The 15,406-nt window shown below is 44.2% G+C and overlaps 1 protein-coding gene across 2 annotated transcripts; it reads right to left on the bottom strand.

Moving 5' to 3' along the window:
• Positions 1 to 10,603: 10,603 nt before the first annotated feature.
• Positions 10,604 to 13,573, bottom strand: S100A7 (S100 calcium binding protein A7). Of its 2 annotated transcripts, none has more exons than XM_004089893.1 (3): positions 13,480 to 13,573; positions 11,755 to 11,912; positions 10,604 to 10,830 (listed from the first exon to the last, which is right to left on the bottom strand). In XM_004089893.1, exons 2-3 carry the CDS (start codon positions 11,893 to 11,895, stop codon positions 10,666 to 10,668), a joined length of 306 nt encoding a protein of 101 aa, XP_004089941.1. In that variant the 5' UTR covers positions 11,896 to 11,912; positions 13,480 to 13,573; the 3' UTR covers positions 10,604 to 10,665. The 2 variants fall into 2 exon arrangements, with proteins under 2 accessions (XP_004089941.1, XP_004089942.1); XM_004089894.1 differs by lacking the exon at positions 13,480 to 13,573 and adding an exon at positions 12,692 to 12,748.
• Positions 13,574 to 15,406: the final 1,833 nt, after the last annotated feature.

The following is a 15,406-nucleotide window of genomic DNA, read 5'->3' as shown; positions in this document are numbered from 1 at the left end:
GTGGCAATAATCAATAGCTTACCAACCAAAAAGAGTCCAGGACCTGATGGATTCACAGTCGAATTCTACCAGAGGTACAAGGAGGAACTGGTACCATTCCTTCTGAAACTATTCCAATCGATAGAAAAAGAGGGAATCCTCCCTAACACATTTTATGAGGCCAGCATCGTCCTGATACCAAAGCCAGGCAGAGACACAACCAAAAAAGAGAATTTCAGACCAATATCCTTGATGAACATTGATGCAAAAATCCTCAATAAAATACTGGCAAACGGAATCCAGCAGCACATCAAAAAGCTTATCCACCGTGATCAAGTGGGCTTCATCCCTGGGATGCAAGGCTGGTTCAACATACACAAATCAATAAATGTAATCCAGCATATAAACAGAACCAAAGACAAAAACCACATGAGTATCTCAATAGACGCAGAAAAGGCCTTTGACAAAATTTAACAACCCTTCATGCTAAAAACTCAATAAGTTAGGTATTGATGGGACATATCTCAAAATAATAAGAGCTATCTATGACAAACCCACAGCCAATATCATACTGAATGGGCAAAAACTGGAAGCATTCCCTTTGAAAACTGGCACAAGACAGGGATGCCCTCTCTCACCACTCCTATTCAACATAGTGTTGGAAGTTTTGGCCACGGCAATCAGGCAGGAGAAGGAAAGAAAGGGTATTCAATGAGGAAAAGAGGAAGTCAAATTGTCCTTTTTTGCAGATGACATGATTGTATATCTAGAAAACCCCATTGTCTCAGCCCAAAATCTCCTTAAGCTGATAAGCAACTTCAGCAAAGTCTCAGGATACAAAATCAATGTACAAAAATCACAGGCATTCTTGTACACCAATCACAGACAAACAGAGAGCCAAATCATGAGTGAACTCCCATTCACAATTGCTTCAAAGAGAATGAAATACCTAGGAATCCAACTTACAAGGGATGTGAAGGACCTCTTCAAGGAGAACTACAAACGACTGCTCAATGAAATCAAAGAGGATACAAACAAATGGAAGAACATTCCATGCTCATGGGTTGGAAGAAACAATATCGTGAAAATGGCCATACTGCCCAAGGTAATTTATAGATTCAATGCCATCCCCATCAAGCTACCAATGACTTTCTTCACAGAATTGGAAAAAACTACTTTAAAGTTCATATGGAACCAAAAAAGAGCCCACATCACCAAGTCAATCTTAAGCAAAAGAACACAGCTGGAGGCATCACACTACCTGCCTTCAAACTATACTACAAGGCTACAGTAACCAAAACAGCATTGTACTGGTACCAAAACAGCATTGTACTGGTACCAAAACAGCATTGTACTGGTACCAAAACAGAGACATAGATCAATGGAACAGAGCAGAGCCCTCAGAAATAATGCCACATATCTACAACTATCTGATCTTTGACAAACCTGACAAAAACAAGCAATGGGAAAAGGATTCCCTATTTAATAAATGGTGCTGGGAAAACTGGCTAGCCATATGTAGAAAGCTGAAACTGGATCCCTTCCTTACACCTTATACAAAAATTAATTCAAGATGGATTAAAGGCTTAAATGTGAGACCTAAAACCATAAAAACCCTAGAAGAAACCCTAGGCAATACCATTCAGGACATAGGTGTGGGCAAAGACTTCATGTCTAAACCACCAAAAGCAATGGCAACAAAAGCCAAAATTGACAAATGGGATCTAATTAAACTCAAGAGCTTCTGCACAGCAAAAGAAACTACCATCAGAGTGAACAGGCAACCTAAAAAATGGGAGAAAATGTTCTCAACCTACTGATCTGACAAAGGGCTAATATCCAGAATCTACAATGAACTCAAACAAATTTACAAGAAAAAAACAAACAACCCCATCAAAAAGTGGGCAAAGGATATGAACAGACACTTCTCAAAGGAAGACATTTATGCAGCCAAAAAGCACATGAAGAAATGCTCATCATCACTGGCCATCAGAGAAATGCAAATCACAGCCACAATGAGATACCGTCTCACACCAGTTAGAATGGCCATCATTAAAAAGTCAGGAAACAACAGGTGCTGGAGAGGATGTGGAAAAATAGGAACACTTTTACACTGTTGGTGGGACTGTAAACTAGTTCAACCATTGTGGAAGTCAGTGTGGTGATTCCTCAGGGATCTAGAACTAGAAATACCATTTGACCCAGCCATCCCATTACTGGGTATATACCCAAAGGACTATAAATCATGCTGCTATAAAGACACATGCACACATATGTTTATTGTGGCACTATTCACAATAGCAAAGACTTGGAACCAACCCAAATGTCCAACAATGATAGACTAGATTAAGAAAATGTGGCACATATATACCATGGAATACTATGCAGCCATAAAAAAGGATGAGTTCATGTCCTTTGTAGGGACATGGATGAAACTGGAAACCATCATTCTCAGTAAACTATCACAAGGACAAAAAACCAAACACCGCATGTTCTCACTCATAGGTGGGAATTGAACAATGAGAACACATGGACACAGGAAGGGGAACATCACACTCTGGGGACTGTTGTGGGGTGGGGGGAGGGAGGAGATACAGCATTAGGAGATATACCTAATGCTAAATGATGAGTTAATGGGTGCAGCACACCAACATGGCACATGGATACATATGTAACAAACCTGCACATTGTGCACACGTACCCTGAAACTTAAAGTATAATAATAAAAAAAAAATTATATCCATGTGGTGTCAATTAGCAGATTCCTCAGCCTCTCTCTTCCCTTTGTAACTCAGTAGATCTAGAGCCTTAAGCATATTCAGTGTTCAGGTTTTTTAAAGCAGATTACTTCAAATGTGGGATTGTCTACTATCAAGAGTACATGTCTGGGTGTCTTTTTCTTATGTATCAGCTATGAATGATCATTGTCCCTTCTTTAGGAATGATTATTATTTGAGACAGTGTCTTGCTCTGTTGCTCAGGCTGGAGTGCTGTGGCAGGATCATGGCTCACTGCAGCCTTGACCTTCCTAGCTCAAGTAATCCTTCTGACTCACCGTCTTAAGTAGCTGGGATTGCTGGTGTGTGCTAGCATGCCTTGCTAATTTTTTATTTTTTGTAGAGATGGGCATCTCATTATGTTGCCCTGGTTAGTCTGGAAGTCCTGGGTTCAAGGGATCCTTCCACCTTGGCCTCCCAAAGTGCTAGGATTAGAGATGTGAGCCACTGTGCAGAGCCAGGAATTATTATTTTTGATTTACGCAAATATTTAACTATGATTACTCACTTGTTTGCTATTTCCATTATTTATCATTCTTTGTGCATTAGGGTAGTTTTCCTTTTACTTGCGGTACTGTACTTGCTTTTGAGTTTTCTTTAGTAAGAGTGTGGTGGGGGGTAAATCATCTTAGTTTTTGTATATCTGAAAATGTCTTTATTTCATCCTTTTAAATTTTTTTAAATTATGAAGTAATTTTTCAGACACATTAAGAATAGAGAAAATAGTGTGATAACTACATATGTATTCATTGCCCACTTTGATGATGGTCAATACATGACCATCTTGTTCCACTTATGGTACCATCCACTCCTATCCTTCATTTTTGTTGGGCAAATTCCAAACTTCATATAATTTCATCTCTAACCATTTCAATTTGTATTTCTAAAAGATAAGGACAACCTAAGAAGCCCATAATCACAACGTTACTATCATATCTAAAAGTAATTAATAGTATTTCTTTAATATAATCAAATATCCAGTCAATATTCACATTTTTCCAGTTGTGATGGATTTTTTTTTAAGTTTACTTAACCAGAGATCAAATAAGTTACATACAGTATATCTGACTGATACGGCTCTAAAGGCTTTTTGTTGTTGTTTTCTTTCTTTCTTTCTTTTCTTTTTTTTTTTTGCTTTTTGTTTTTTGTTTTTTCTGAGTTGTTTTGTTTTTGTTTTTGTTGTTTTTCTTGTTTTTGTTGTTATTGTCATTGCAAGACAGAGTTTTGCTTTGTTGCCTAGGCTGGAATGCAGTGGTGCAATCTTGGTTCACTGCAACCTCCACCTCCCAGGTTCAAGTGATTCTCTTGCCTCAGCTTCTTGAGTAGCTGAGATTACAGGCATGTACCACCACACCCGGCTAATTTTTGTATTTTTAGTAGAAATAGTTTTTCATCATATTACCCAGGCTGGCCTCAAACTCCTGGCCTCAAGTGATCTGCCCACCCCGGTCTCCAAAAGTGTTGGGATTACAGGCATGAGCCACAGCACCCGGCCAAGGCTTTTTAACTGCGCAGCTTCACTCTCAATTTCTTCTTTTTCTCCTTTCATTTTGTTGTTGTTGTAGAAAGTGGGTCATTTTTCCTGTAGAATTTCCTACAGACTGGAGTTCCTGATTGCATCCATGTGGTGTCAATTAACAGATTACTCAGCCTCTCTCTTACCTTTGTAACTCGGTAGATTTAGAGCCTTAAGTATATTCAGGGTTCAGGTTTTTTAAAGCACATTGCTTCAAATGTGGGGTTGTCTACTATCAAGAGTACATGTCTGGGTGTCTTTTTCTTATGTATCAGCTCTGAATGATCATTGCCAACACTGGGTAAATCCAACTCTGCCTACACTTCTGCAGATAACAAGTCTGGAGAAAAAACGTGCTTACCCTGTTGACTGGTCACACTTCAGATTCATGACCACTAATCCAACTGCACATTCAATACAAATAAGAGAGTATTTGCATGTTTCAATGATCCCATCTACCTTCTTATCAGAATCAGTGGCCGTACACTCTGCCTTCCTCCCACTACCATGAACTTTTTATGTTCCCAGCAGAGGTCCATCCGTCCTCTTTCACTACATCCAATTCCCCTTGCTTTTTTCACTCACTACAGAAATGCTCCTCTTTTTCTTATGCACCATCATTTTTTCTGTTTTCTGGTCTTTTCATTCTGTACAAGTATACTGTTATTTGTCTGACCTTAAAGAATTATTTTGAGTTCATTCTCCTCTGCAATCTTCTCAATTCTCTGCTTCCATTTACAGCAAATTTTTCTAAGAAAAGAATTTTTATGGATATATAATATTTGTATGTACTTATGGGGTACATGTGTGACATTTCTATCACCACAAGTATTTATCATTTTTATGTGATGGGAATATTTCAAGTCCTCTCTTCTAGCTATTTTGAAATATACAATACACTGTTGTTAACTATAGTTGCCCTACTCTGCTATCAAACATTAGATCTTATTTCTTCTATGCAGCTGTGTGTTTCTACCCATTTAGATAAAAGAGAAGCAACAAATGGTGAATCAATCACTCTAATTTTCTCCTTTTGAGGCATGCATCTTTTCACAAGTTGTACAGGACAAGAGGTACAGCCCATCAGAATATTTTTGTTCAAAACCTAAATAGCTAATCAGAGCCTTTAGAAGATAAAAATCAGAGCTCAGAGTATTTCTAAGGTAGAGGTACCTTCTAAACATTCCAGGATTTCAGTTAGAACCCCATATTTTAGAGCGCTTTCTTCCTGGACCATTTTTTCTTTTATCTGAGGTCTCTAATTGCTTTGGGGTTTTTTTGGTAAAAATACAAAAAAATTAGCCTGGCTTGGTGGCAGGCGCCTATAGTCCCAGCTACTAGGGAGGCTGAGGCAGGAGAATGGTGTGAACCCGGGAGGTGGAGGTTGCAGTGAGCCAAGATCGCGCCACTGCACTCCAGCCTGGGCGACAGAGCAAGAGTCTGTCTCGAAAAATACATAAATAAATAACAAAAAAATTCAAAAATTAGTCGGATGTGGTGGTGCACATCTGTAATCCCAACTATTCGGGAGGCTGACGCAAGAGAATTGCTTGAACCCAGGAGGCAGAAGTTGCAGTGAGCCAAAATTGAGCCACTGCACTCCAGCCTGGGTGACAGAGTGAGACTTCATCTGAAAAAAAAATTATTGGAATGTTTTAATATCAGAATTTCTTGGGACCATTTGGGATTCCAGAATCTCTTTCACATCAGCTGTCATGTGAGTGTGGGCATAGAGCTGTCAATTATTCTTTCTCTTTAGTACCAATATAACGTACAGTAGCTACTAATCATTCTAAATCAAGTAAATTCTTGCTCTAGTATGTGTTAGAACAAAGGTTGAATTCTTTTTTATTATGCTTTAAGTTTTAGGGTACATGTGCACAACATGCAGGTTTGTTACATATGTATCCATGTGCCATGCTGGTGTGCTGCACCCATTAACTCGTCATTTAACATTAGGTATATCTCCTAATGCTATCCCTCCCCCCTCCCCCCACCCCACAACAGGCCCCAGTGTGTGATGTTTCCCTTCCTGTGTCCATGTGTTCTCATTGTTCAATTCCCACCTATGAGTGAGAACATGCGGTGTTTGGTTTTTTGTCCTTGCAATAGTTTGCTGAGAATGATGGTTTCCAGCTTCATCCATGTCCCTACAAAGGACATGAACTCATCATTTTTTGTGGCTGCATAGTATTCCATGGTGTATATGTGCCACATTTTCTTAATCCAGTCTATCATTGTTGGACAGTTGGGTTGGTTCCAAGTCTTTGCTATTGTGAATAGTGCCGCAATAAACATACGTGTGCATGTGTCTTTATAGTAGCATGATTTATAATCCTTTGGGTATATACCCAGTAATGGGATGGCTGGGTCAAATGGTATTTCTAGTTCTAGATCCCTGAGGAATCACCACACTGACTTCCACAATGGTTGAACTAGTTTACAGTCCCACCAACAGTGTAAAAGTGTTCCTATTTCTCCACATCCTCTCCAGCACCTGTTGTTTCCTGACTTTTTAATGATGGCCATTCTAACTGGTGTGAGATGGTATCTCACTGTGGTTTTGATTTGCATTTCTCTGATGGCCAGTGATGATGAGCATTTTTTCGTGTGTTTTTTGGCTGCATAAATGTCTTCTTTTGAGAAGTGTCTGTTCATATCCTTCGCCCACTTTTTGATGGGGTTGTTTGTTTTTTTCTTGTAAATTTGTTTGAGTTCATTGTAGATTCTGGATATTAGCCCTTTGTCAGATGAGTAGATTGCAAAAATTTTCTCCCATTTTTTAGGTTGCCTGTTCACTCTGATGGTAGTTTCTTTTGCTGTGCAGAAGCTTTTTAGTTTAATTAGATCCCATTTGTCAATTATGGCTTTTGTGGCCATTGCTTTTGGTGTTTTAGACAGGAAGTCCTTGCCCACACCTATGTCCTGAATGGTATTGCCTAGGTTTTCTTCTAGGGTTTTTATGGTTTTAGGTCTCACATTTAAGTCTTTAATTCATCTTGAATGAATTTTTGTATAAGGTGTAAGGAAGGGATCCAGTTTCAGCTTTCTACATATGGCTAGCCAGTCTTCTCAGCACCATTTATTAAATAGGGAATCCTTTCCCCATTTCTTATTTTTGTCAGATTTGTCAAAGATCAGATCATTGTAGATATGCAGCATTATTTCTGAGGGCTCTGTTCTGTTCCATTGGTCTATATCTCTGTTGTGGTACCAGTACCATGCTGTTTTGGTTACTGTAGCCTTGTAGTATAGTTTGAAGTCAGGTAACGTGATGCCTCCAGCTTTGTTCTTTTGGCTTAGGAACAAAGGTTGAATTCTGATCAATATGACACTAATACCTGTGCCCTTAGGCCTTGCTCTAAAATGTCCTCCTTCCAATGCAAAATGACACATTGCCTCCACACTATTCCTTGACATTCTTTTGAAAAAATATTCGATGAAATCAAATCAATTTTCTGTCTGGTGACTGTTTGGAGCTCTGTGCTGTGGTTGCAGAGATGGTCTGGCCCCCTCTCCTCTTTATATCCATCTGCTTCTGTTCTATAAGCCACCTTGGTGAGTTTGGAATAACGCAGTTCTCTTGACAACCTGCCATAGCAAATCAGCACTATCTCAGGATTTGGGATCTTAACTAGGAACTGTATGTCACACCTGTGGTCCCTGCCCTGTGATCACCTCTCTGGGATGACATGGGTGTGTAAACAGAATATCCGAATAGATGTGATGAGTCCTGCATTGACATAAGCATGCAGAGTGTGAAATAGTCTCAGGAACATTAGACAAGTCTCCCTTGAGAAGGTGATTTCTAATCCTAGACAAGAAGATGAAGAAGTATTTGTCCACACACTCCATCCTAATTTTTATGTGCCATTGCCAGTTGGACGGAATATTATCAGATGAAATAAGAACTGGAAAAATAAAGGGAGGGCAGGCTCACATTAGCGGTGGCCAGTTGCCTTCTGGACTGTAGAGATGGATTGAAGGTCCAGCAACCCCACCCCAGGGAGACCCTCTCGTCTTTTGGGAGATCAGGACTTGAGTCAAGCTCTTCAGTCATTTGCATTATTCTTTTTGGCCTGGTTCCAGATTCTGGTTTCCAGATTCTGGGGTCCTCTCCTAAGCTTCACAACCTGCCTCCCAAACTGAAGATTTTAGATTTTGCCTGCTGTTTACATGAGGTGGTATTGACCAGAATTTGCACAAATGCATTTTATAATAAAAAATAATATAGAGTACTTATTATGAGCTGGGATCCAGTACTGCTAGGTGCTGGGTAACCAGGAGATCTGAGGTAACAGTGTTTTCCTTCCATGATTCCAAGTCTGGATGGAAAGACATCAAAGAAATTTGAGGTAATGTAGCCACTATGGTAGGAGTGGGGTCAGGGTGAGGGAGGCACAAATGAGGCAGAGATCATTTCTTTGGGGTGAAGGGATAGTGGTTGACCATCTAAATGTCTAAGAGACACTGACATTAAAGCTCAGTCTTGAAATGTAAGTTAATGAGACAGATGAATTATTAAATGACATCCGGCAGAGGCAGCGTTTGAAAGACTGGTATTGAGGCATGAAATACTGAGATATATTGATGCAGGGGTGTGTTGAGCATTCTTGGAATAACAGCAGCTAGGTGAACAGGAGGGATTCAGAGAGTGCTGGGGAGAGAGGAAGTCAGGCACCCACCCTTGGGACCCTGGCATGACAGTTCTGAGCAGTGACCAGCAGTCCTGGTGAAGGAGAGAGGAGGACAATGGGGGAAGATGGTTCTGGTTTGGAGATCTGCAGGGAAGGTGTGGCCCAAGGAAAGTGGGCGACAGAGCTAAGAGAGGAAAGAGAGCAATTCTGGGGTGGATGATGGGGGGCAGGCTGCAAAGAGAAGGCAGCAGGGGGCTGGGAGGAGAAAATGAAAGCCCAGGGACTGCAGGTCTCTGTGAGTTCCAAGAACAGGTGGAATGAGAATGAGAAAGGGAGAGAAGGAGAGAGAAGAAAACTAATGGTCTAACACTGGGATTTGGAGGTGAAAACTGCAGATCAGTCCTGAAGGCTGACCAGGTACAGAATATGTGCAGGAAGGAAGATTCCTGATAAGGAGAGGAGAGGCTGGTCTGTGAATAGAGGTGTGAGTGTGGAGTGGAACAGTCATTCACAAGAACAAATAACTCATCCTACACACTTCTGCTGGTGGAATGGAAAGAGAATTTTTGAGATGGTTGCTTGATTCCTCCAAGAAGAATGTTTGACTGACTGAGAGGTTAGCTGGAGACTGACCAGGGTGGTAAGAATGATGGGGACAGATGATGTGAGCCTTAAGGAGGAATACTAAGAGCAGCTGCACAGAACACGGCCTGGAAGTGACACCAGGTGAACACTGACCCTGTGTTGTGGCCTGCATGGAGAGACCTGCCAGTGCTCTGCTAGGACAGCACTGCGTCCTGCTTCTTTCTGCATCCTCAGCCCATAGCACACTGCCTGGCCTGGGGTAGACTACCAATAACAAACTACTCCATTACCTGCCAGATAGAGGTGCTGCAATTTCTCATCATAGTCAGCATGAGCTTTCTGTGTCAGTCCTTAGGGCATATCTGTGGTGCTGCCTTATTCCAGCCAGACTCCTTATTTGGACTCCTGGACTACTTTGAGCTCCTCAAAAGCTGGAATATTCATTCATCACCAGAAACCCAGTCCTGGCATTTAGCAAACCATCGAGGACAACTCAGCTTCAAGGTGACTCCCTCTCACTTCCACAGGATCACCCACATAGGCACATGCACACAAGCACACAGCACAGAGAGAGGACACAGCACCTGGAGCCCAGGCCACAGGACAAGGGAGCTCATCCTCAGGGAACTGCTGAGCATCCCATTCGTAGCCACAAGGGCCCTGAGCCTGATGCCATCCAGGAATCCCTTTGTGAGTGGTTTCTGTTTCCCCAAGCCCTGGAGAACAGCTGGGGTGGGAGTGGGAGGGCAGGAGCACACTGAGAGATGCCAGCTCCTTCTCAGTGCAGTGTCTGAATGTGTCTGAATGATCCTGGTCCATGCCTTGACAAGGAGGAGCATTGCTGTGACCTGGCAGAGGCCTTCTACCAACTTCCACCTGGAACCTGCCATGGTGGCTGCATTTAGGGAGCGGGGCAGAGGCGGACACCAGGACCTGTGTGAGAGGCAGCTCAGCTCTGCTGGAGGCCACAGGGGGAACGTTGCTGGAGGGACATTACTCCTGGGTGATCCACTGGATGGGGGTGGGGGAAATTCTCCAACAAAGTTAACCTGGAATTGGTAGTTTTGACAACATAGGTCACCAAAGAGAAGAAGGAAATAAGGCAAGTGTCTGGTGGGAGGAGACACTTTATTGTTCCTGGGGTCTCTGGAGGCCCCTTGGTGGGGCTGGGTCACTGGCTTCCCCCGGAACAGGGCGCCGCTCCGTGGCTCTGCTTATGGTAGTCTGTGGCTATGTCTCCCAGCAAGGACAGAAACTCAGAAAAATCAATCTTCTTATCCTCATTCTTGTCTTTTTTCTCAAAGACATTGGCCAGGTAATTTGTGCCCTTTTTGTCCTGTGAAGAGAAAAACATACAAACAAGAAAAATTCAATCACAAACAAGTTTTGGGCTGGGAGGGGAGAGGAGGAGGCAGAGATACAGACAAGTGCCTAGATCTGCACAGGCGTGGTGGTGGGGCTGAGAGCACAGGGTGAGTGGGTGAAGTTAGGGTGACGATGTGAGTGTTATCACTGGAGTTCTCTAGGGAGACTTTTTGTCTCACACCTCAGGATGGGAGGCAGGTCCTGTCCCGAGGCGCTCTGTTAAGTGACCTTGGGGAGAGAAGTCCCCTGCCTCAGCCTCACTCTTGCCTGTCCCCAGCCTTTTTAAGGGCACTGCCTACCTTAGTTCTTACCCCAGGGCCTCAAAATTGGCCCTCAGTCTTTGTTCTCTTCTTTCTCTGACCTCCTCTCCTTTCTTCTCTTTTTCCACCAAACTCATCTTCTGGGTTCCCTACTTTTGGTCATCTAGACCCTTTGGTGCCTAGTAGCCCACAATTTTTTTCAGATTTGCTAATGAGTTTTCTTTATTGCAAAGATGGCTATTGATTTCTACTAGCAATGGAACTTCTAGTGCTTTACCAGTAATCTCAGGGATATTGATGTGAGGGCTTCGGGAAGCAGGACCTGAGCATGTGAGTTTCGGTCTCACAGAGAGAGGGTCAGTGAGCGCTGGGAGGGGACTGTGCACTGCCCTCAAGCTGCACACTTTGTTGACCAGCTAATAACCTCCTTTATATCTGTAGAACTCTTTCCCATTTTCATACTTTTTCGCCTACCATCCTTAGATTCCCATATGATCCAAGCAATAAAGCCCTATTTGCAAATGGGAAATTTTTAAATCAGAGGATGAGGGTGATCTGTCCAAGGCCACATAGCAAAATGTATCCTCAGCCATGCCAGGGTTCAACCAACATTGAGAAGCTAGACCCCAACTCACACAGGCACTAAGGAAGTTGGGGAAGTTCTCCTTCATCATCGTCAGCAGGCTTGGCTTGTCAATCTTGTCATCACGTCTGGTGTATTTGTGAAACATGTCGATCATGCCTATTATGGACGTCTCAGCTTGAGTGTTGTTCATCTTTGCTTTCAAAAAGGCTTCAGGAAATAAAGACAATCAACTTTTTCCCTTCATTTAAGTTAGGGTCTCTATTTGGGAGTGTTGGAAGGAGGGCTGAGGACAGAGTAAAAACACGGATAAGGTGTAGCAGAACGAACTCAATTTTTTTTTTAATGTGATGGGCTAAGTTGCTCAAGAATGAGAGAATAGGACCAAGTCTGAGACCTGGCCCATCATGGCCAGGGCCAAGAGGAGATGCAGGAGGATGGCAGAAGTCCAGCTCTGGGCAGTGCTTCAGAGAGGGAGATGCAGGGAGAGTCGGGAGCCAGCAACACATGGAAGAACTAAGCTCAGCCTCAGCCAGCACATGGCAGACCCCACTCTTAAAACAGCACCAAATCCATCTCCTCCAGCTTCACAGTCGGGGCGAGAGTCACGGGGGCAGGACAATGGCCTTGGTGATCTGGTGTCTGACCCTCCTGGGGTGCTTCAGGAACCAGACACTGTGGGCCCCACCTTGACTCAAATGCAAGCCCTGCATGACACGCTGCGTGCAGGCTCCAGGGGCACATGTGAGCGTGGACGTGAGTGTGAGCAGGAAACACAGTCCTGTCCCGAGTACAGGGGGCCCTTCCTGCATTCCCTTGGGAATGAGAAACAGGAATGGCCTCTGTTACAAGGAGCAGAAAGAACTCCCTGGTTCTTAAGCTGCTGGATGGGGTGGGAGTGAGGTGGGAGCCGCTTCGTGTCTGCACTTGGGAATTATCTGCACCCTCTGAATCACCAAGGCTTGACTGTTTAAATAAAAATATCTGACTTCCCAAAGCAGATCTTCCAGCCAGCAGTCAGTCTGGGCTGGCCTGCACCCCAAGCCTGAAAAATAGGACAGTGCAGCTCTCACTTTCCACACTTTCCAAAGAACCAGAAAAGGACCTTGGCTAACGCATACGGGCGTCTGACAATAAACCCCAACACCTCTCAATGCAGGAGAAAGCTCCATGCTGGCAACTGACTAAGAGGAGCCACCCAAAACTTTTTGAATCTGAGGCCAAGGCCAGAGGCCAAGCTCTGTGCCCAGAGGGTGACTGAAAATTCGCAGGTTGTGGTAGGGAGTGAGGGAGCTTTGGTTTCTTAATACCTTACCCAGGTAGGGGCAAGCCATCTGGCCAGGGCTATGCTGTGTCGGGGTCCCAGGCCTGGGGGTTTGGAGAGCCTCCAAAGCATTCACCGGGGACCCTTAGCCCTCCACCCTCTGTGGAGCTGGAGCTGGGGAGGGGATTTAGCAACAGGGACCCCAACAGGAGGATGAATCCAGGGAGGAAGAAGACAGGAAGGGTCCTGTGCTCAAGTCTCACTGGGGACATTTCCACAGGAGTTGTCTCAGGAGATCCCAAAGGAGCAATGAACAGGTCTGGTTCAGCCACCTGCTTGTACAGATGTGGGCTTTTGGGGTCAAGTGAAGGTCACACAGCCCAGCTAATGGCAGAGGTCGCCTAGACCCAGGCTCCTGAGTCTTTGTCCACAGCCCTTTCCCTTCCTACAGGCAGCATGGCAGGCCGGGCACTGGGCACTTTTAGAAAATGCAAAGAGGCAGGTGAGACTTACCAGAGCTGGGAAGTGTCACGAGGAGAAGGATGAGCTAGATGTGTGTGTTTGGACAAAGAGCAGTCCTTTATAAGGCTCAGCCTGGCTCTTCCCAGGGGCTGGGAGGCCTGGGGCCACATCTGTCATCTGTTTCTTGGAGAATTGCCCCACATCAGGTGGGTGGGACACACCCAGGAAGCTGTGCTCAGGATTTCTGGCCAGGGTCCCAGGTCACCAGGTCCCACCCCACCCCAGAGACCTCACCTGGAGTCTTCTCTGGCTCAACCTTGATTTGAGGGTAAGGCAGTGGTACATGTGTAGTAGCAGGTCAAGAAATGGGAGAAAAGAGCACTGGGCCTCTGGACCCAAAGAGGATGGAGTTTCAAACTCCCGAAGGCAGCATGGTCTTGTTTGTTCCCTCCCCTTTTCCTTACACACATTTGTTGTGACAGCCTGTTCTACAACCGCACCACTTACTGAGCATTTTAGTGTCTAGATATCAAGATACCTGCTGCTCCTGCATCCTCCTCAACCCTCATAGTCCTAAGAGGCAGGTGCTGCAATCTCTATTTTAAGAAAGGAGAAATTGAGATGTTCCCAAGTTTACTCAGCTAGTAAACACAACAAATCATCATACGGGCACAGAAAAGCCTGAATCAAATCCTTACTCTTATCCCCTGTGCTATAGGTCTTGGGTCACATCAGGGTCTGGCCTATGGGAACTCAAAGTCCAGGGAGGGAAGCAGGGTTACTTCATTGCTAACCATTGGTCAGCCCCTCATAGAAGCCCTGGATTTAGGTGGGGGGACTGGGGCCAGGGGCCTCACTATCTAGGTTGAGTGGTGGAGTGACCCCCCATGGAATGAGCCTGGAGGCAGGGAGTGGGAAAAGTTCTTTCCTGCCCCATGGCACTAACTTCCCAGAAAGTCTTCAGTGTTCTTCCTCCTCCTGTGCAAAACAGCCTGTGTAGGAGTTGGGAGTTGTGCCCTTGGCTATAATGTGCCCTAACCTGCTGTGGAAAGGCTGACCCAGGTAGCGGCAGAGGGTTGGGAAAGCATGGGAGTCCCTGGGGCATGGTGAGGAAAGGGAGATGATGAATCACTGAAATGGACTTTTTCTGCTACCCCCTTCCAATGTTCCTTGTAGGCCGCAAGAGGTCCTGGTTCATTTAGTGCCAGACCCTTAAGCACTCTGGGGCTCCATAGAGCTGATGTGATGTCTCCCTAGGTGGGACGTATTTTCTCCACCCATCATCTTTCTTCAACTTCCTTCTCGTCAGTACCTATGTAACCAGGGGGACCTGTTTCTCCCTCTCCCAGTTCCCCATATGATGACAATATTACTTTTAATTGCAAAAGACACACACACACACACACACACACACACACACACACACACAGTGGAATACTACTCAGCTATAAAAAAAAGAATGAAATCATGCTTTTTGCGGCAACATGGATGGAACTGGAGGCTACTGTCTTAAGTGAAATTACTCAGAAAGCCAAATACTGTGCACTCTCATGTGCAACTGGGAGCTACATCATGCATACAGATGGAGGTAGAGAGTAGAATCATAGACACTGGAGACTGTGAAGAGCAGGAGGTCAGGTGGTGGGTGAAGGATGAGACATTTCTTAGAGGGTACAATGCATGCTATTTAGGATGGCTACATTAAAAGCCCAGACTTCACCACTGTGCAGTATATTCATATACATGTGTATGCAGGTTTTTGTGTGGACATAAGTTTTCAATTCTTTTGGGTAAATCCCAAGGAGTGTGATTTCTGGATCCTATGGTAAGAGTATGTTTCGTTTTTTAAGAAAGCACCAAACTGTCTTCCCAAGTGGCTGTACTATTTTGTGTTCCTGCCATCAATGAATGAGAGTTCCTGTTGCCCCACATCCTTCTTCAGCATTTGGTATTGTCAGTGTTCCAGATTTTGGCTATT

This window comes from Nomascus leucogenys, chromosome 12, assembly GCF_006542625.1.
Source record: "Nomascus leucogenys isolate Asia chromosome 12, Asia_NLE_v1, whole genome shotgun sequence".
Lineage (NCBI taxonomy): Eukaryota > Metazoa > Chordata > Mammalia > Primates > Hylobatidae > Nomascus > Nomascus leucogenys.
Note: the sequence above shows the minus strand (reverse complement) of the source record. Positions and strands in the feature narration are given on the sequence as shown.

What these genes read in the sequence shown, in the direction of transcription:
- S100A7 (XM_004089893.1), bottom strand. Translation starts at nt 11,895, where the DNA reads ATGAACAACACTCAAGCTGAGACGTCCATAATAGGCATGATCGACATG. An exon ending in CCAACTTCCTTAGTGCCTGT is followed by an intron (nt 10,831 to 11,754) that starts GTGAGTTGGGGT and finishes TTCTCTTCACAG; the next exon opens with GACAAAAAGGGCACAAATTA.